The sequence below is a fragment of the Pelobates fuscus genome, chromosome 13 (genome assembly GCF_036172605.1).
Source record: "Pelobates fuscus isolate aPelFus1 chromosome 13, aPelFus1.pri, whole genome shotgun sequence".
Classification (NCBI taxonomy): domain Eukaryota; kingdom Metazoa; phylum Chordata; class Amphibia; order Anura; family Pelobatidae; genus Pelobates; species Pelobates fuscus.
In genome coordinates this window covers 83991870-84012261 of record NC_086329.1, presented here as the reverse complement: position 1 = coordinate 84012261, position 20392 = coordinate 83991870, and the positions used below count along the sequence as shown (strand labels likewise).

Below are 20392 nucleotides of genomic sequence, written 5' to 3'. Positions count from 1 at the left end.
TACCACCGAAATAGGGTCTTATACGCTTGTTCCTGTAGGGTCACGCACACGGAAGATGACGCCGCCGCCTCCCATATGTCCTGCCACTCAACCCCCTCCAACACCTCATTTAAGTCTGCTTCCCACTGATCAGTGTACTTAATATTTCCCCATTCCGAGGTATGTGTACTCAGATGGGCGTATAAACAGGAGATAAGGCCATTTGGGAACTGTTCCCTGGAACACATTCTCTCGAAAAACGTCAAAGGCGTCTGTGCCGCCTGTTTGATCTTAGCAGCTCGGGCGTAGTCTCTAAGCTGAATATAGCGAAAGTAGTCGAAAGGTCTCAGTGGGGTCCTACTTTTCAATTCCTCAAATGAGACCATAGAGTCGTTGTCATACATTTGATACAGTCTCTGTAGTCCTGCATTTTCCAATCCCCTGAAGTCCCTAACTTGCCTACCCGGAGGGAAATCTCTATTCCTCAAGAACGGAGTCATTGGTGACAGAGTAGATGTCAAATCATATTTAAGGGCAATTGCGTCCCAGATCTTGAGAAAAGTCTGTACCGCTAGGCAAGGAACCCCTCTCTTGGTTTTCATCTTATCTCTCCCACTGCTCATTCAGTGTCTCCTTTTCTAATGATCCCTTCATCCTGTCTCTGTTGGAGTCCCCCAAGGCTCTATCCTTGGTCCCCTTCTATTTTCTCTTTATACTGCCTCTCTTGGTAAACTTATTACCTCTTTTGGATTCCACTACCACCTGTATACCGATGACACTCAGATATATCTCTCCTCCCCAGAACTCTCCCCTGCCGTCCTGCAATGTGTCACTGCTTGCCTTTCTTCAATCTCTGACTCCATGTCCTCCGCTTTCTGAAACTCAATCTCTAAAACTGAGCTCCTTGTCTTTCCTCCTCCTGAAACTGATCCTCCTCTTTCGCTCTCCCTTCAAGTAAATGGTATCCACATCAGTCCATCCTTGCAAGCGCGCTGTCTTGGCGCCATACTTTATTCTGGCCTCACATCCAGTCTGTCTGTAGATTCAAAACATAGCCCGCATCCACCCCTTTCTTATACAAGATGCTACTAAGGAGCTTGTCCATGCTCTAGTAATTTCCCGCATGGATTACTGTAACCCTCTTCTAATTAGTCTTCACGTATTGCCCTGCTACAGTCTGTAATGAATGCTGCCGCCAGACTCTCTGGTCGGTCTTCTCACACCTCACCTCTCTGCTAGTCCTTACATTGGCTTCCTGAATCCTATAGTAGTCAAATCAAAGCACTAACCCATACCTATAAATGACTGAACAATTCTAGCCGTTCTTATATCTCCTCACAGATCCCTAGGTATGCCCCTCCTTGTTTCCTCTGCTCTGCCCACGACCTCCTCCTGTCCGCTGCTCGCACCCGTACGGCCAACTCGCGCTTGCAGGACTTCTCGCGGGCATCTCCCTTCCTATGGAATAGCCTGCCTACTGCCATCAGACTCTCCACTAGTCCTGTCCTAATGTTTTATACCCCACCTCCTATAGATTGTAAGCTCGTTTGAGCAGGGTCCTCTTCAACCTATCGTTCCTGTAAGTTTTCTTGTAATTGTCCTATTTATAGTTATATCTCCCCTCCAATAATATTGTAAAGTGCTACGGAATCTGTTGGCGCTATATAAATGGTGATAATAATAATAATTAAAAAAAAAAAAGGAGACATATTTAATTATAATTAATATTGGGATAATGGGCAACAGGTTCACTGTAGCTGCACTGACAACCATGGTCTCCAGATATTTCAGTCTGTTGCCCCGGGGTGGACCCTCATCATGTTTGATAATGCAGACTGGGGCAATGTGGACCGTCTGTCAGGGTGACAGTGGAGTGGGAAGGGCATGTGCCCATAACCACAATGGCCGCCAGCCCGGTTGACGCAGGGGCGTGTCCGTGGCGGTCGGGGGGCGGGGTCGCTGGAGGTATTGTGACGAGCTCGTGCCCGTTTCGCGGGCTTGCGCAGGACGTTGAGGGGAAGAGTGAGAGGAGCGGGCGGCAGCCCCGGACACACCGACCGCAAACACGGATTTCCTTTGGGATAAGCGAACCGGCCTGGCTGCTAGAGCGGTAAGACTGGCTGGGAATGGCAAACAGGCCTGTAAGATGGCGGCACTCCGACCCGAGACAAAATGGCGGCACGGGGGAGGGGGGACTCACTGCTACTGGAGTATTAATACTGTGTGTGTGTGAGTGTGTGAGAGTATTAATACTGTGTGTGTGAGAGAGTATTAATACTGTGTGTGTGAGAGAGTATCAATACTGTGTGTGTGTGAGAGTATTAATACTGTGTGTGTGTGGGGGGGCCTGGTAGTACAGCTGTGGGAGTATTAGTATTGGTACTGCTTGTATGGCAGGCTGGGAGTATTAATACTGTGTGTAGGGGCACTGGTAGTATAGCTGTGGGAGTATTAGTATTGGTACTGCTTGTATGGCAGGCTGGGAGTATTAATACTGTGTGGGGACACTGGTAATACAGCTGTGGGAGTATTAGTATTGGTACTGCTAGTATGGCAGGCTGGGAGTATTAATACTGTGTGTAGGGGCCCTGGTTGTACAGCTGTGGGAGTATTAGTATTGGTACTGCTGTTATGGCAGGCTGGGAGTATTAATACTGTGTGTAGGGGCCCTGGTTGTACAGCTGTGGAAGTATTAGTTTTGGTACTGCTAGTATGGCAGGCTGGGAGTATTAATACTGTGTGTAGGGGCCCTGGTTGTATAGCTGTGGGAGTATTAGTATTGGTACTGCTGGTATGGTAGGCTGGGAGTATTAATACAGTGTGTAGGGGCCCTGGTTGTACAGCTGTGGGAGTATTAGTATTGGTACTGCTAGTATGGCAGGCTGTGAGTATTAATACTGTGTGTAGGGGCCCTGGTTGTATAGCTGTGGGAGTATTAGTATTGGTACTGCTGGTATGGTAGGCTGGGAGTATTAATACTGTGTGTAGGGGCCCTGGTTGTATAGCTGTGGGAGTATTAGTATTGGTACTGCTGTTATGGCAGGCTGGGAGTATTAATACTGTGTGGGGACACTGGTAGTACAGCTGTGGGAGGTACTGCTGGTATGGTAGGCTGGAAGTATTAATACTGTGTGTAGGGGCACTGGTAGTACAGCTGTGGGAGTATTAGTATTGGTACTGCTAGTATGGCAGGCTGGGAGTATTAATACTGTGTGTAGGGGCCCTGGTTGTACAGCTGTGGGAGTATTAGTATTGGTACTGCTAGTATGGCAGGCTGGGAGTATTAATACTGTGTGTAGGGGCCCTGGTTGTACAGCTGTGGGAGTATTAGTATTGGTACTGCTGTTATGGCAGGCTGGGAGTATTAATACTGTGTGTAGGGGCCCTGGTTGTACAGCTGTGGGAGTATTAGTTTTGGTACTGCTAGTATGGCAGGCTGGGAGTATTAATACTGTGTGTAGGGGCCCTGGTTGTATAGCTGTGGGAGTATTAGTATTGGTACTGTTAGTATGGCAGGCTAGGAGTATTAATACTGTGTGTGTAGGGACACTGGTAGTACAGCTGTGGGATTATTAGTATTGGTACTGCTGGTATGGTAGGCTGGGAGTATTAATACTGTGTGTAGGGGCCCTGGTTGTACAGCTGTGGGAGTATTAGTATTGGTACTGCTGGTATGGCAGGCTGGGAGTATTAATACTGTGTGTAGGGGCACTGGTAGTACAGCTGTGGGAGTATTAGTATCGGTACTGCTTGTATGGCAGGCTGGGAGTATTAATACTGTGTGTAGGGACACTGGTAGTACAGCTGTGGGAGTATTAGTATTGGTACTGCTTGTATGGCAGGCTGGGAGTATTACTACTGTGTGGGGACACTGGTAGTACAGCTGTGGGAGTATTAGTATTGGTACTGCTTGTATGGCAGGCTGGGAGTATTAATACTGTGTGTGGACACTGGTAGTACAGCTGTGGGAGTATTAGTATTGGTACTGCTGGTATGGCAGGCTGGGAGTATTAATACTGTGTGTAGGGGCACTGGTAGTACAGCTGTGGGAGTATTAGTATTGGTACTGCTGTTATGGCAGGCTGGGAGTATTAATACTGTGTGGGGACACTGGTAGTACAGCTGTGGGAGGTACTGCTGGTATGGCAGGCTGGGTGTATTAATACTGTGTGTAGGGGCACTGGTAGTACAGCTGTGGGAGTATTAGTATTGGTACTGCTTGTATGGCAGGCTGGGAGTATTAATACTGTGGGTAGGGACACTGGTAGTACAGCTGTGGGAGGTACTGCTGGTATGGCAGGCTGGGTGTATTAATACTGTGTGTAGGGGCACTGGTAGTACAGCTGTGGAGTATTAGTATCGGTACTGCTTGTATGGCAGGCTGGGAGTATTAATACTGTGTGTAGGGACACTGGTAGTACAGCTGTGGGAGTATTAGTATTGGTACTGCTTGTATGGCAGGCTGGGAGTATTACTACTGTGTGGGGACACTGGTAGTACAGCTGTGGGAGTATTAGTATTGGTACTGCTTGTATGGCAGGCTGGGAGTATTAATACTGTGTGTGGACACTGGTAGTACAGCTGTGGGAGTATTAGTATTGGTACTGCTGGTATGGCAGGCTGGGAGTATTAATACTGTGTGTAGGGGCACTGGTAGTACAGCTGTGGGAGTATTAGTATTGGTACTGCTGTTATGGCAGGCTGGGAGTATTAATACTGTGTGGGGACACTGGTAGTACAGCTGTGGGAGGTACTGCTGGTATGGCAGGCTGGGTGTATTAATACTGTGTGTAGGGGCACTGGTAGTACAGCTGTGGAGTATTAGTATCGGTACTGCTTGTATGGCAGGCTGGGAGTATTAATACTGTGGGTAGGGACACTGGTAGTACAGCTGTGGGAGTATTAGTATTGGTACTGCTTGTATGGCAGGCTGGGAGTATTACTACTGTGTGGGGACACTGGTAGTACAGCTGTGGGAGTATTAGTATTGGTACTGCTTGTATGGCAGGCTGGGAGTATTAATACTGTGTGTGGACACTGGTAGTACAGCTGTGGGAGTATTAGTATTGGTACTGCTGGTATGGCAGGCTGGGAGTATTAATACTGTGTGTAGGGGCACTGGTAGTACAGCTGTGGGAGTATTAGTATTGGTACTGCTTGTATGGCAGGCTGGGAGTATTAATACTGTGTGTAGGGGCACTGGTAGTACAGCTGTGAGAGTATTGGTACTGCTGTTATGGCAGGCTGGGAGTATTAATACTGTATGTGTAGGGGCACTGGTAGTACAGCTGTGGGAGTATTAATATTGGTACTGCTGGTATGGCAGGCTGGGAGTATTAAAACTGTGTGTAGGGGCACTGGTAGTACAGCTGTGAGAGTATTAGTATTGGTACTGCTAGTATGGCAGGCTGTGAGTATTAATACTGTGTGTAGGGACACTGGTAGTACAGCTGTGGGAGTATTAATATTGGTACTGCTAGTATGGCAGGCTGGGAGTATTAATACTGTGTGTCGGGGCACTGGTAGTACAGCTGTGAGAGTATTAGTATTGGTGCTGCTGGTATGTCAGGCTGGGAGTATTAATACTGTGTGTAGGGGCACTGGTAGTACAGCTGTGGGAGTATTAGTATTGGTACTGCTTGTATGGCAGGCTGGGAGTATTAATACTGTGTGTAGGGGGAGTATTACTACTGGGTGGGGGCACTGGTGTAGTACAGCTGTGGGATTATTAGTATTGGTGCTGCTGGGAGTATTACTACTGTGTGTGGGGGAGTATTAATACTATGTGGGGACACTGGTAGTACAGCTGTGGGTGTATTAGTATTGGTACTGCTAGTATGGCAGGCTGTGAGTATTAATACTGTGTGTAGGGACACTGGTAGTACAGCTGTGGGAGTATTAATATTGGTACTGCTAGTATGGCAGGCTGGGAGTATTAATACTGTGTGTCGGGGCACTGGTAGTACAGCTGTGAGAGTATTAGTATTGGTGCTGCTGGTATGTCAGGCTGGGAGTATTAATACTGTGTGTAGGGGCACTGGTAGTACAGCTGTGGGAGTATTAGTATTGGTACTGCTTGTATGGCAGGCTGGGAGTATTAATACTGTGTGTAGGGGGAGTATTACTACTGGGTGGGGGCACTGGTGTAGTACAGCTGTGGGATTATTAGTATTGGTGCTGCTGGGAGTATTAATACTGTGTGTGGGGGAGTATTAATACTATGTGGGGACACTGGTAGTACAGCTGTGGGAGTATTAGTATTGGTACTGCTGGTATGGCAGGCTGGGAGTATTAATACTGTGTGTGTAGGGGCACTGGTTGTACAGCTGTGGGAGTATTAGTATTGGTACTGCTAGTATGGCAGTCCTGGAGTAATAATACTGTGTGTAGGGGCACTGGTAGTACAGCTGTGGGTGTATTAGTATTGGTACTGCTGGTATGGCAGGCTGGGAGTATTAATACTGTGTGTAGGGGCACTGGTAGTACAGCTGTGGGAGTATTAGTATTGGTACTGTTAGTATGGCAGGCTAGGAGTATTAATACTGTGTGTGTAGGGACACTGGTAGTACAGCTGTGGGATTATTAGTATTGGTACTGCTGGTATGGTAGGCTGGGAGTATTAATACTGTGTGTAGGGGCCCTGGTTGTACAGCTGTGGGAGTATTAGTATTGGTACTGCTGGTATGGCAGGCTGGGAGTATTAATACTGTGTGTGGCAGGGGTACTGCTAGGAAGGGTGTGGGAGTAATGGTACTAGTACTGCTAGTATGGGAGTCTGGGAGTATTAAGTGTGTGGGTATGGGCACTGGTAATAAATGTGCTGGGAGTATTGGTACTGGCAGTAAGGGTGCTAGCACTGTTAAAAGGGGTGCGAGTGGTGATGGTGTATGTACTGGCACTGTTAAATAATGTGCGAGTAGTGCATGATTCTTTGCCAGCATTCATACTTTCAAAGCATCGGTTTAATTTCCCTGGTAGCTGGGGCTCTGACTGTCACCCCTGCCCACCTGTTACATATGGTTAGCTAGACAATGATATCACAGTAGGAGAGGGTGGGAATATAAAGTAAGGCCCATACACATGGTTATGAAATGGTAGTTGGGGTCCAAAGACAGAATATAGGAGATGTAGTGCACGTTTTGTTGGATTAACATTCTAGCTGAGCCATGCCATGCTGTTAACAAGATCAGTGCTATTTCATTCTGTGCATTCCCCTTGTAAACCATTGTTCCTTTTGATATACTGTGAGCCTAAAATGCATTGTTCTTGTTTGTGTAAAAGCCACTAATCAATCGTTGAAATGATTGGTCCCTTTTTATTGTCTAACTTTTCATTTCTTCAGACAGACATCTTCAGTAGATGATGCAGTATTTACCTCATTCAGAGTAGTTACACCAATAAAATTCTTAGTTTTACCTCCAGCTGCCCCCTCCCCCACCATCTAAATTTCAAGGATGGGGGCGGAGCCTAGCTTCTAGCCTGAACAGACGTGCAGGAACTGAGCTCCTGACCAAAACAGAAGATTTGGGGGTAAAAAACCCCCAAAACCGGCACGTCTGGTATCAGGAGCACAATAATCAAGAAGGGGATACCCGGGGGCACCGCCTGAAATCCAAATCTAACCTAACAGCCGCTGGGAACCCTACAACCCCGTTAAGGTCTGCTGGAGATCGAACCAAGGAGAGGCGGCCGCTCTCCTCACTAGAGATCTGGCAAACAGGCTCAGCACACCTCCGAACTCCTGCCCCCTCCACCCCCCCTCCTGGACCGGTGGGGGATATCCTGGCCCAAACTAAGCAACCAAGCGGCTGTAGTACACACCGAGAGCTACTGTACCAGGGCCTGATCGGGAAACCTGGGTGAACCACGAGGCACCCTCAAGATGGCCGCTGCAGCGCAGTCCCAGCACAGTCCACCAAGCTTACCGCACCAGAGCTGGAGAGAGGCTTTTGAAACCTGCTTTGAGGCTGTTTGCCAAGCATTCTGGGACCGCATAGCCAAACGTGGGGCCCTCCCAGCAACCCCTGACAGCACCTACCTGCCACACAGCAGCGGACACCTGCCTCCCTTCCGGGTCGGGGGCCCAACTGGAGGAGACTCCAGGCCGCAGTACGACCACCCGCGGGGACAACCGCAAGCCGGGGACCCACGATCTGACCTCACGATGGAGGAAGATCCACGGACAAAGGGCACTAGCTCCCTACAAAGCCCGGAGCCGAAGAGACAGGGACCTGTCATGCTGCCCACAGCGCTCGCACAGCGAGCAGGGCAACCCATGCTCACACACATCGGGAAAAGGCACAGATAAAGCAGATCTTGACGCGGACTCTACACTGATGCAAGCAAGAGGCATAGGCTGAGGACGGCGGACAACGCATCCATAAGCTCACCTCCTGAAGCATGACACCGGCCTGAGCCCCGACCACACCACTTGGACACTGATAACAGTACCTCAACTTAGCCTCACAATAGCCAGCAACAATAACCCTCTCTTCCAAAGCTATGTTATGTTTGTCATATATGCTGCTGCTTACTCAGCTTGTCACACATAGACACTACACTTCAATGCCAAACATGAGCAGCAACACATGACACTAGCCTAGCACATTAACCATAACAACTGTGCATGATCTACCTGCCTGCATATACCAAACGTGAACTACTACTTTAACCTACGCTCAAACCAAGCTTGTTTATAGCATAATTGAATACCTATAGTCGAAGCTACAATGTTTAACCTGCTCTGTTATTATAAAATTGTGCCTGATAATACAACGCCCCGCATGTTACACAAGGGAAATGCTTGAGGAATGCCTTTGGGGCACTTTGAGCCTGCATGTACCAATTCTATGCACTGCAAAAATAAAAAATTAAATAAAAATCTTATACAAGTAAATTTCAAGGATCATCCAGGGAGCTACATGGAAGGCCTATCTTCTCAGCTATAGGACCCGTGATATATTTTAGAATAGTGGGTTTTATTAAAAGGGCAGAATCCTTTGTTATGACTTTACGTAGCATCTTTCTAGATAGAACTGAAAGATCTCCAGGATATGAATACATTTATATGGCAATGAAGGAATAAATAATTGTTGCTACACTTAAAGGTCACTTTATGTATGGCAGTAAATGTGTAACATTTTGTCATTTGTCTGCAAGTAGCAGTATGTGGGTCAGAGAGTGTCCCCCTGCTCTCATGGTGTCACAGCCCCTGCCTTCTCTTTAGCAAGAGATTATGGCTGAGCATGGCCATGTTGCAGCACCCGCATTGGCTGAGAGAACCGGATGAGCGCTTCCAGCAAGTGAACCTCCGTCCTGCAGTGACATCTGGCTTCTCCTGTAAGAGAAGACCTGATGTGGCTAAGGTGCCTTGGGAACTGAGGTAAATTGTCACAGTACTGACAGCTTACCGTTGTCCGGAGCTAGGTAACTCCTGGCACTATAACCACTACATTGGGCTTCATGTTGCTTGGAATGCTTTTTAAAAATGATTTATTTAAAGCTAGGATCTAAAGCTCTGCTCCCCCCTATTTTGATGGGCTTTTAGTAGACCTACCCGTCCAAAGTATACTTTTAATACTTTAGCTTATTTTTAAGGTGATCTGTATTAAACTCACATTAGCTGTAGACCTAGTTACATAGCTGAAAAGAGACTTGCCTCCATCAAGTTCCGCCTTCCTCACATATGTTTTTGCTGTTGATCCAAAAGAAGGCAAAAAACCTAGTTTGTAGCGCTTCCAGTTTTGCAACAAACTAGGAAAAAAAATCCTTCTTGACCCCAAAATAGCAGTCTGATGTCTCCTTGGATCAGGCGGCTATTACCCCACTAATTATATTTATAATTATATAGTTCCTGCAGTCGCTGTATGTCCTCCACTTTTTTGTGCAGCTCAAACATATCCGTGCCTTACATTGTCAAATCAGAGGTTTCTCATTGAACAGCCCCGTGGACAAGCTGAGGGAGGGTTTATATTCAGTAGTTAAATCTAATAAAACTAAAATTGGGCTTCCTTTTTGTATTGTATGGTGCAGACTTCAAATGCATCCGTTCTATGCTATTGACTAACAGTGTGACAAACTGCAGATTAACCAAAGCCGATTCTTGTGAAGTGTGTGCGGTGTTTATTTGCAAGCTGAATATTAAATGGGATGTAAACGTGTTAAATAAAAAGCAATACCGCTTCCTACTTTATTTTTATTACTGGACAATATATAACTGCATTAACGACCACTTATTATAAAGTTTACTGCATGGATCAACAGTAAATACTCAACATTGTATAGCATTGTGACATTTTGAAGTTTAGTTATTTTTATTTGTGCATTTTTAAAAATGTGTTTATTTTTTGATAGTAAGAAAAGAATTAAACTGCAGTGAGTCTTTGCATCTTCTTTTATAAGTGTTTTATGTAATTATTCTATGTAGTCTCTTTAGTATTGCTCAATTTCAATTGAATACAAATCACTTCAAATAAAAAATATTTTAACAATTTTTCCTCGTCTCCTATTTCTGCTGCTAGATGCCGCACTCTAGACGGTACCGTTCCTCAGAGCAAAGCAGTCGGGGCAGTTACCGCGAGCGTTATAGAAGCCGGAAACATAGGAGGAGGAGAAGCAGGTCGCGTACTAGCAGCAGTGACAGGGGCCGCAATCGGCGGCATCGACATGGCGACAGTTACCATGAGCGTTCACGCAGGTAATGTTGTGGCAAGCTGACAAACGTGCTGTGATAAACAAAGAAAGATTGAGCCATAACCATTGATCGAAGAAAGAGGGCTGCCAGCTTTAATAATTTGTAGAAAAAAAGGGTGGCATATAAAACCTTTTATAAACCAGTATGGGTTTCTGCCAGACTATATTTTTTTATATTTATGTAACTGAACTAGTTCTCAGTCATGGACTGGCCAATAGTAATGGATATTGCATAGGCTAGTTCTTGAAACTGGTAGCATATTATTGTAGGCATTTGTACACTTTCAACATATTCTGTAGTGCTCTAAAACTTCGGGTAACAAAACTGCTTGCATCCTCAATTCGATTCGTGTATAGCCCAGTAAAAGGTTCTATCTCTGTTTGGCAGCTTGGGAGACACTAGTCTGCACCACTGCCAAGTGTATGTCCCCCTATATGGCTAGTGCTAAAAAGGGAGGAGGGAGTAACCTTACATTTAAAATAATTGAAGAAAAATTATTAAACTGTTCCCTATCCCATCCTACCCCACAAATTCACAAACTACACCCCCCCACCTCCTTAAATCATTTTTTCTTTTTCTTTCTAAATTACAAATAACCAGTAAAATGTATTGTGCATCTTCTTGGGTTTCAAATGATAAGGTATTATAAATGTTGCCGAGAAACAAGTTTGAACATACCGGTAACCGTTTAGAGAGAGGACATGTTTGCCCAGTTTATACAGGATGGCCTATAAGTCCATACCCATCCAGCACACAGATACACTGGATACATAAGATATATGGATGGGTAGGGACTTATGGGCCACACTGTATATATTTCTAGCTCTGCAATTCCTCCTCATGATGGTATGTGCTCAGTCTAGCTTTTCTTCCTCAGTTACGACGAGAGATCCTCAGACAGACGAACAAACGACAGGCGTTATTGTGACACACATCGGCGAAATGAATACAGCAGGGATAAAGGAGATGTTTATTATGACACAGAATACCGCCACTCTTATGACTATCGACGCTCCCGTGGGGACAGCTACAGGAGCTGTAAAAGTAGTAGGCGCAAACAGAAACGGAGGAAGCGCAGAACCAGGTCTTATAGTCGGTCCTCATCGGTGAGTCTCTACCCGGCATTAATTTATTCCCCCTTCCCTTTACTTTTTTTCCCTCTGAAGGTTTTGGAAGATTTGGTAAGTAAATATTCCTTCCCCATTTGTTTCTGTCTCTGCTGTGTGAAATAATTGGTTGAGTTAACTTAGTAATATGTGAATGCAGTGCATTTGTGTGAAGAGACTTTAGGGTTTGCTTGAGGGGGAACTTTTACATTTCTGTCATTTTCTATTTATATTGAAGTCATTCCCTCACTAGGTGTGATTGTTCAAGTCTGTATAGTCATAGAAAAGGTAGTTGGCATTTTGTTCCCCTTCAAACTGGACAGTTAAAGTGAACTGCAGTCTTGGTCAGGCTTCAATTTTTCAGCTTTTATTTTGTCTCCTACTGAGGGGGCAATGGCATATTAAACCCTGAGGTGCACCTCCCTCCCCCCACTTATAGGTCATTGCTTTTAAGCCAATTGCAAGGTTTATTCCTGTAGTTTGGGGCAGTAGAGAAATTGCCCAAAGATCTTTAGATAGTGTCCAGATCCTGCATATTTTAGTGAGTAGCTGTGTTCTATTTAGACTTGCTAACTTTGCAGACATCTTCTCTAGTATACACTTTTTGGGTTGTTGTTGTTTCTCATGCTCACATTAAAAGTAATGGCTTGTGTTGTCTGAGGCTGATGAACATTGTTAATGATTGCTGCTGCTCTAGGTTTGAGACTGAGGTGGAGGAGATGTTGGAAGTGGTAATTATGAGTGTGCTCAATGTCAGTACTGCAGGGCTGGACAAATTGCTCCTAAAATTGTAATAACTCTCTCAATTTGAGTGGCCAGAGTTCTTCCCTGTCCACTAACAATGCAATTTCTCCAGTCCTGTCATATTGAGATGTATGTGGGTGTTAACCAAATGGTAACCGTCTGTGCTGTTAACTCCTGTACTCAAGACTGAAGATGGTAATTTGGGGGATCACAGTGAATGTTTCTCAAGCCTTGTTCTCATAATATGAAGACTGTACTTCTCTTCTGATTTTTGTTAAAGTTTTATTTCTTATTTTTTGTCCTGTTTTTTCCTTCTATAACAAAGATGAAAACAAAAATACAAAGCAGAATTGTTTTTTTTTTCTTTTTTTTTTTACTTTTTATTTCTGAGTTAGTGTATTTGTATCTTGACCTGTTCCCTTGCAATATCCCTATCGTTATATATTCCTATGTGCCGTATGAATTGGCTGGGAATCTACTGCACCCCTCCTACCTCAAACAACATCAATGTGAATTTCCAAACCAACCAACCAATGTGACGCTGGTTTGAAAATCTGATTGGCTGGTGAATGGTGATGTTTTGGCGGGAATGACGGGCCCCGTACCAACAGCGAAGTCGCCAGAGCAGCAGGCGCGCAAAGAGTGTGGAAGACGACGTAGAGGGTCACCTGATCTATCGCACCGGCGACTGGATACAAGAAAGATGTACAGCCAAATCGTAACATAATTTAGCTCTCTAGTTGTAAGACCCCCCTCCCCAGAGACGCTGCAGACCTGTCTGTCTTTATTTTTATTTGTTTTATTTTTTTAACATATAATTTTAAACCAAAGAGAAACAAACAAGTACCCTTTCATTCTCCTCTTCCTCCTGTTAATTCTTCTATAAGCTGCCATGTACATAGTTTATTTTGTATTGCTAGCTGGAGGTGAGGGATTAAGTATAAAGCGATCCTGTTTTAGGGATTGACGATGTCACAGCCCTGGCGAATGTATCTGCAGCCGCCAGCAGTCTCAGGTCTCTCTTTAATTTCGTCCTCTGCTTCCCCTCACAGATGAGATTGTGAACACATTGGGTGAAGGCACATTTGGCCGAGTGGTCCAGTGCATAGATCACAGGAGGTAAGTGTGCTTGAGGGAGCTATTAATTTAGTGGCTGATTTTTGAAGACTTGGTATACTACTGCTGCATGTGTTTACATCCTGCCTGTTTTCCAAATACACCTTTCAACAAGTCCTAAATATGAAATCTTTGGGTTACATCAAAATTTTTAGTCACGAAAGAGAGAGGGTATCCGAGCACTACGAGTAGAATTTAAAAGCAGACTTTAATTGGAATATCACATGAGATAACGTTAAGGCCACACTGTGGCATTCTTCAAATTTATCTAGTGTGTTCTAATTAAAGTCTGCATTTAACCCTTCTTGGAGGGTTTGGATCCTTCATACTCTGGATACTATTGAGGAGGCTGGACACCTCTGATCGAAGATTGCACTGGTGTGCAGTCCCTGTACTTGTGGAATAAACCTTTTTATTTACATATCATTAGCAGTTATGCACATCACACAGGCATATGCAAAACACGTTCATGTTTTTGGCTGACCAGTGCTTTGTTTCGGCTGATAGAGGAGCAGGCAGCACTCATTGCTGCACATCAGACCAGCCATTTTTGTCATAGTGCTTTGAAGGCATGGCATCTCAGAACCTTTGACACAGAATAAGAAGATTGCTCCTGCTAGCACCATGATTTCTAAAGTGGGCTGCAGTAGTTGCGGTGCTGAGTGCCGCTTTAGCAGCTGTCTTCCTTTTTCTAACCTTTTCCTTAGGCTTTCTTACACAACTCACTCTCTCGCTGTTTATCGCAATGAGTCTCGTTGTAGGTTAGCCTGTGCTCAGCACCCAATCTTGCCGTGTATCTGCACCATGCAACCCAATAGATCAGAACATAAATTGGAATGTTGTAGTTTGATACCATGTTGCAATTGTAATTCCGTTCTAGGGGCGGAGCCAGAGTAGCTTTGAAAATCATTAAAAACGTGGAGAAATATAAAGAGGCAGCACGTCTGGAGATCAACGTCCTGGAGAAAATCAATGAAAAGGACCCAGAGAATAAACAGTAAGGATATGTGAGAGAGATGTTAAAGTGAGAAAGAGAGGCCTTTTTTTATAGAGCTTAGCTTGTGCGAATATCTTCCCTAGTATCACCTCATAGAGTTTTGGTAATTGATTACTCGTGATCTACAGGCTAAATCTAAACTTGGATCCCCATTCATTTTTCCTGCTTAGTGTCTGTGTAAGCCCTGTAATAAGACCTGCTATAGCAAGCTTGTGGTCCTTCCTCCCTGTTACTAGTTTCATTTTACAGTTGACCTATAACCCATCGCTTGTCCTTTTAACATTCTGCTGTTTGCAGCTGCTGTGTAACCCCTGCCCCTTTTAACTGGTGTGTGTGTGTGTGTGTGTGTGTGTGTGTGTGTGTGTGTGTGTGTGTGTATATATATTTATTTCAGTCCTCTCTCAGGACTTCCATCAGGATCAAAAACGATATATTATTTTTTATTTTATTTTTTTCAGCCTATGCGTACAGATGTTTGACTGGTTTGACTTCCATGGTCACATGTGCATCTCCTTTGAGCTTCTCGGTCTCAGCACGTTTGACTTCTTGAAAGAAAACAGCTACTATCCCTATCCCATCCACCAAGTGCGACACATGGCGCTCCAGGTTTGCCACGCCGTGAAATGTAAGTCCCCATGCAGTGTTTTGTATAATGAAGGGTGGTGTATTCCTTAGATGCGTTTGCTCCCTGAACAGATGGGTTCTCAGGAAGCATTAAATGCCAGTTATACCTTTTTAAAACTAATTACCATTGTGCTTCTTTATGTAGCACTATGTGATGTGTGTATTTTTATCTAAAATGACAAATACATTAAACGCTCCTCTGACATGCCTTGTGTTCTCTAGCTTAGTTCAACACTAGATTAATGAGAACTATTTCCATTTGTTCAAGTAATCTTAGACACAGCAGTAATTACCGGTTACTAGAACTATTTTTGTGTTGAGTTAACAGTTTAAGAATTGTAGTTAATTGCTTTTATTTTTACCCTAGTCAAACTCTACAGTTGCTAATTAAAACTTATATACTTTCTGCTGCCAATCTAAACACACACTTTTCTAGGTTAACTTTTTCTGTATTTTGTTGTGCTGGCAAAAGGATTTGAAGTTTCTTGCACACAGCGCCCAAAACTGACTTATCCAAGATGGCTTGAAATCATGTATTCAGTTCTAACAAAATGGCTTAACGGCTAAATCTTGTCAGTGCTATTTTGGCACTTGAAATAGGATACATGTTGTCCAATATGGCATAAATCTTTTTAGCACATTTTTGGGTAGGTTTGGAGTGTGTCCAGCAGTACATCCTGTTGATAGAATTTGAGTACTTACTGCAATACTGTTTTTCGTAGAGTTGACACTGCTGCTATGTTCTCAGAGCAAGCATATTCCATAAAACTAGAGTACTCTTGTATGGATGGGTATGTGTTGGCTTTAGGCCCAACTCTTTTGTGGGTAGAGACGAGAATGCAGCTTGTGACCAGGGCTCTGTGAGGCTGGGAACTTTTTTTATTTTATTTTTTTAAATTTGTTTATGGTGTTTGTGTGTTTTTTATTTATTTAAAAAATATATATATTTTTTTCTTTTCTCTTCAGTTCTTCATGACAATAAACTTACTCATACAGATCTGAAACCAGAGAATATTTTGTTTGTGAATTCTGACTTCGAACTCACCTATAATGTGGAGAAGGTGTGTTTTATCGTTGTTATTGCTCAGGTTATAATGGCATTTCTAAGTCTTCTCTTCCCCCCTCTATTGAGAATAGCCTGCAGAGAAGGCTGAATCCGGTAGTCTTTTATCCAAGACAAGATAGTTTGTAAAATCTACCCTTAAAATGTTGATCCTCCCCCTTTTTTTTTTATTTAATAGAATTGATTACCTGAGTTCACACTTCATGGTTAACCCCTTAAGGACCAAACTTCTGGAATAAAAGGGAATCATGACATGTCACACATGTCATGTGTCCTTAAGGGGTTAAAGTAGCCAACATAACTAGATTTGTAACTATTAAATGTGGTGTTCTTCTGATTTATTTATTTATATTTTTCCTATTACCCACTGTAACTCCTGCTTCTCTTACAAAAAAAAATTAATGCTGCTTGAGTTTTTTTCCTACATTTTAAAATAAATTAAGGCATCGCATAGGGTAAATTCACATCTGAATTTGCATATTCCATATAGGACCTGACAAAGTGTGAATAAACTATAGTGTCAATGTGTTTAACACCATATGTAAATTTTAACGTGACTCACCGCTCTGCTGCAATGGGTCATTCTAAACACACGGGCCAAACAAACTGGGTAGATTATAGTTTTTTTTTTATTTTTATTTTTTATGTGCTGCCACCATTATCTAATGCTTGTATTTTCTTGGTCTCTCTGTGACCTCCATAACACTAAGAAGAGAGATGAAAGGTGTGTGAAAAAGACTGAAGTTAGAGTAGTGGACTTTGGAAGTGCCACCTTTGACCATGAGCATCATAGCACTATTGTATCGACACGACACTACCGAGCACCAGAGGTCATCCTCGGTAAGAGCCCAGCTTCTATGTATGAAAATTAAAAAAATCTAGACTCTGTCATGTGACTATATCCCTTAATGTCCTCCAATATATTTCTGTCTATTAGAGCTCGGGTGGAATCAGCCTTGTGATGTCTGGAGCATCGGTTGCATTATCTTCGAGTATTATGTGGGATTCACGCTTTTTCAGGTGAGAATGGTTGTTAAAACAGAACTGTAAACCTTTCTAGCACCACTTGAAATGTTTTTTAAATTCTTCTGACTTCAGTGGATGACACCCCCCTTTTTTTCTTTTACTTTATGAAAGGGCTGTCTGTCACTTGTGAGCATGATTGAAATCGATATTCATTTATTTACAGACACATGATAACAGAGAACATTTGGCTATGATGGAGAGGATTCTGGGTCCAATACCCTCAAGAATGACTCGAAAGACTAGGTGAGTCCCTTCTGGTGTAAAACTATTCCACGTGCAGTAAGTGCTGGAATATCCTATCTATTAGATATGTCTGATTAGCGGTGCTTGGTTAAAGAGATTGTTGATTGAATCCTTTTATTTTCCTCTGGTACAAGAGGCTCCATGCCGTTAGTGTCTACTTTAGATGCTGCAATGCTAGGGCTATTTTTGTTTCATTTTTTTAACTGTTCATCAGATGTATTATGGTGGTAGTCTAGTGAGACATATGTTCTAAACTTACAGAAAGCAGAAATATTTTTACCATGGCCGTCTGGACTGGGATGAAAATACGTCAGCAGGCCGATACGTGAGGGAGAACTGCAAACCACTGAGGGTAAGTTAGCGCTTTCTTTCCCAGTGTCTTCTGACTGGTATGTTCTGTCCAACTTAGCACCCTTCTCCCTTTTGCAGAGATACATGATGTCTGAAGCAGATGAACACCACAAACTGTTTGATCTGATCGAGGGCATGCTGGAATATGAACCATCCAAGAGAATTACATTGGCAGAGTCTATTAAGCACCCGTTCTTTGACATTTTAAAGGGTGAATCTGCTCCAAAGCACTGGGACACTGGCCGTGACATCAGCCGATGAGGGCACAGTCACCCTGAGGGGAGGGTATTCAATGCACATTTTATGGGTGACTTTATGCTTCAAACATGGACTTACATTCAGAAACATGGTGCTTTCTCTTTCTTTAAACTGAATGAACATTTTGCTATCTGGTAAAGCTGTTAATATGTGAATTAATTATATATATATATATATATATTCTGTAAAGGCGCAAGCGTGTCTGGCAGAAGCTGCCATGTAAATAAAACCACCTGGTTTCCCCGCGCGTTCCCTGGTGTGGAGGGGGACTGGCCTGTAATTTATAATGTCAGTGTTGGGCAGGAGGATTGCTTCCATGCACCTTCCTATGTTTTTATAATATTTTGTACAGTGTTTGTGAGAAATAAATCCATTATGTTTGTATGAGATTCTGTGCACAATACATACTAAGAGTGGTGTAACTATGGTGACAAACTGCTGTTGCAGGGAAACTTAACGTGTTGCATTCTCAAGAGTGACTGTTTTTTCCAGACATCTTTCCCCAGGTGACTAGAAAGTATATGTAAAAAGCATCCTACTATTGTAAAAACTGTGGGGGGGTTTTCCCCTCCCTTCCTTTATTTCAATCTATTATATTTCTAGATTACATATGTCTCTCCTTTTCTATTTTGGGGAGGGGGGGGGGTTGCATAAATATTTGCAAGAAAACAACCCATATGTTATGGAATTCACTGACCTAGTGCAGTCAAAAAGATGTATGCTTAGACTTTCTATGTTATTGCCTCACCACAGCTGAGAAGCAGACATCGGTTTTCTAGGGTGCCTATTAAAACAAAAAACAAAATCCTGCAGTAAAAAAAAATCTGTGACATGACTTGTTTGTGGATTCTGACATTATTATTCCATGGAGTCCATAAACAAATTTCTTCATAGGTTCTAACTCCACTTTTCCTTTTACACATCTCTTGGCAAAATAATATAGTCAGGGAGGGGCATCCTGAGGCAACAACAAGCGTACAACAGAAGGGTTTATCTGAGCAAATGTTAAAAATATAAAATGCTTTAATAGTCAGTCAGAATTAATGCAGGAAGAGTAAACAGGAGTAAATAAAACTAGGAACCAGGCCAGGTTTCAGCTTTAAAAACGCTATAGCTGGAAGCAGATGGATTAAACCCTACTGTGTAGAACTTTGATTTAAGCTGATAAATTAGATGCAACAGCTGGGTTAGTAAGTGGGCTGGCCTTTGTTGCTGCTGTATTTTCCCCCATGTAATCTTGATTGTTTTTATGAAATATGCATGGCTGTCCCTAAACCACTTTGGCTAGGGAGAGGTCAGCGATTTCCTGAATGAAGACATCAAAGTCCGGAAAAGGAAATCCCAGGGCATTGTTGTAAATGAGAAAAGCCCAGATGTGTTTGCTTTTGTTTTGTTTTTTTCTGTTAAAGGACCGTTCAGAAAACGATAACCAACTACAGCCTGCTGTAGTGACTGTCCCACTGTAAACTCTCAAACCATTTTAGTAAAGTTTGCTAACTTGGCGTCCAGGCTCCTCCTGCAGTCTCTAGAATAAAGCATGGCCACACTCATTGGCTGAGCATTCTGCTGACTCACTCGGCTAATCAACATGATTGAGCATGGCCCTGCTTAGTTCGGTAGAGCCGATTGTTCTTTGGCATAGTAGGACCTGGGAAAGGTGTCAAACGACATCACCTGGGCACTCCAGGCATTATAACCATTACAATGGGCTTGGGGTCTGGCTTCACATTTTTAACCATTTATTGAACCACTCTAATCACTGGGTGGGTTATTGGCTAAATTCCAAAATGTATAATCAGAATCACAAAATGTAGATGTGAATATAGTGGAGTTGGAGATTTGTGTGTGTATATATATTTTATTTTTCTCCAAAATATTGTTAAAGCCTATTTTGTCGTTTGTATGTGAATTTGCTACATTTCAGAGTTAAGTGAATAAATAACCCTGTGGGTGTTTAGAGACTTGATCCTGCCTGGAAGGTGAATCTCAGTCTTTCACAGACTTATGAACGGCTAGACCTCCCCAATAATGACTAGTTTCCCAGTCATTGCAGGTGAAAACCCAATATGATGGGTAGTTTCAGTGTGGTTTCATAATCACTGTTGGTTTTGTGGTATGGCCAAAGTTTAGTGTCAGAACAAAACAATGCCTTTTTTTTTTTTTTTACCATCGTTGACATTTGGGGGGGGGGG

General features: G+C 43.3%; 2 protein-coding genes across 3 annotated transcripts in view; one reads left to right on the top strand and one right to left on the bottom strand.

The window, feature by feature from the left end:
• RUSC1 (RUN and SH3 domain containing 1) overlaps positions 1 to 20392 on the bottom strand; it is a 308029-nt gene that overhangs the window by 226037 nt on the left and 61600 nt on the right. The gene's annotated exons all lie outside the window — the stretch shown is intronic.
• CLK2 (CDC like kinase 2) lies at positions 1947 to 18587 on the top strand. Of its 2 annotated transcripts, none has more exons than XM_063439989.1 (13): positions 1947 to 2089; positions 10500 to 10675; positions 11550 to 11778; positions 13134 to 13227; positions 13575 to 13641; positions 14519 to 14635; positions 15094 to 15260; positions 16226 to 16320; positions 17036 to 17162; positions 17260 to 17342; positions 17512 to 17591; positions 17853 to 17943; positions 18021 to 18587. In XM_063439989.1, exons 2-13 carry the CDS (start codon positions 10500 to 10502, stop codon positions 18201 to 18203), a joined length of 1509 nt encoding a protein of 502 aa, XP_063296059.1. In that variant the 5' UTR covers positions 1947 to 2089; the 3' UTR covers positions 18204 to 18587. The 2 variants fall into 2 exon arrangements, with proteins under 2 accessions (XP_063296059.1, XP_063296058.1); XM_063439988.1 differs by having other exon boundaries at positions 17033 to 17162.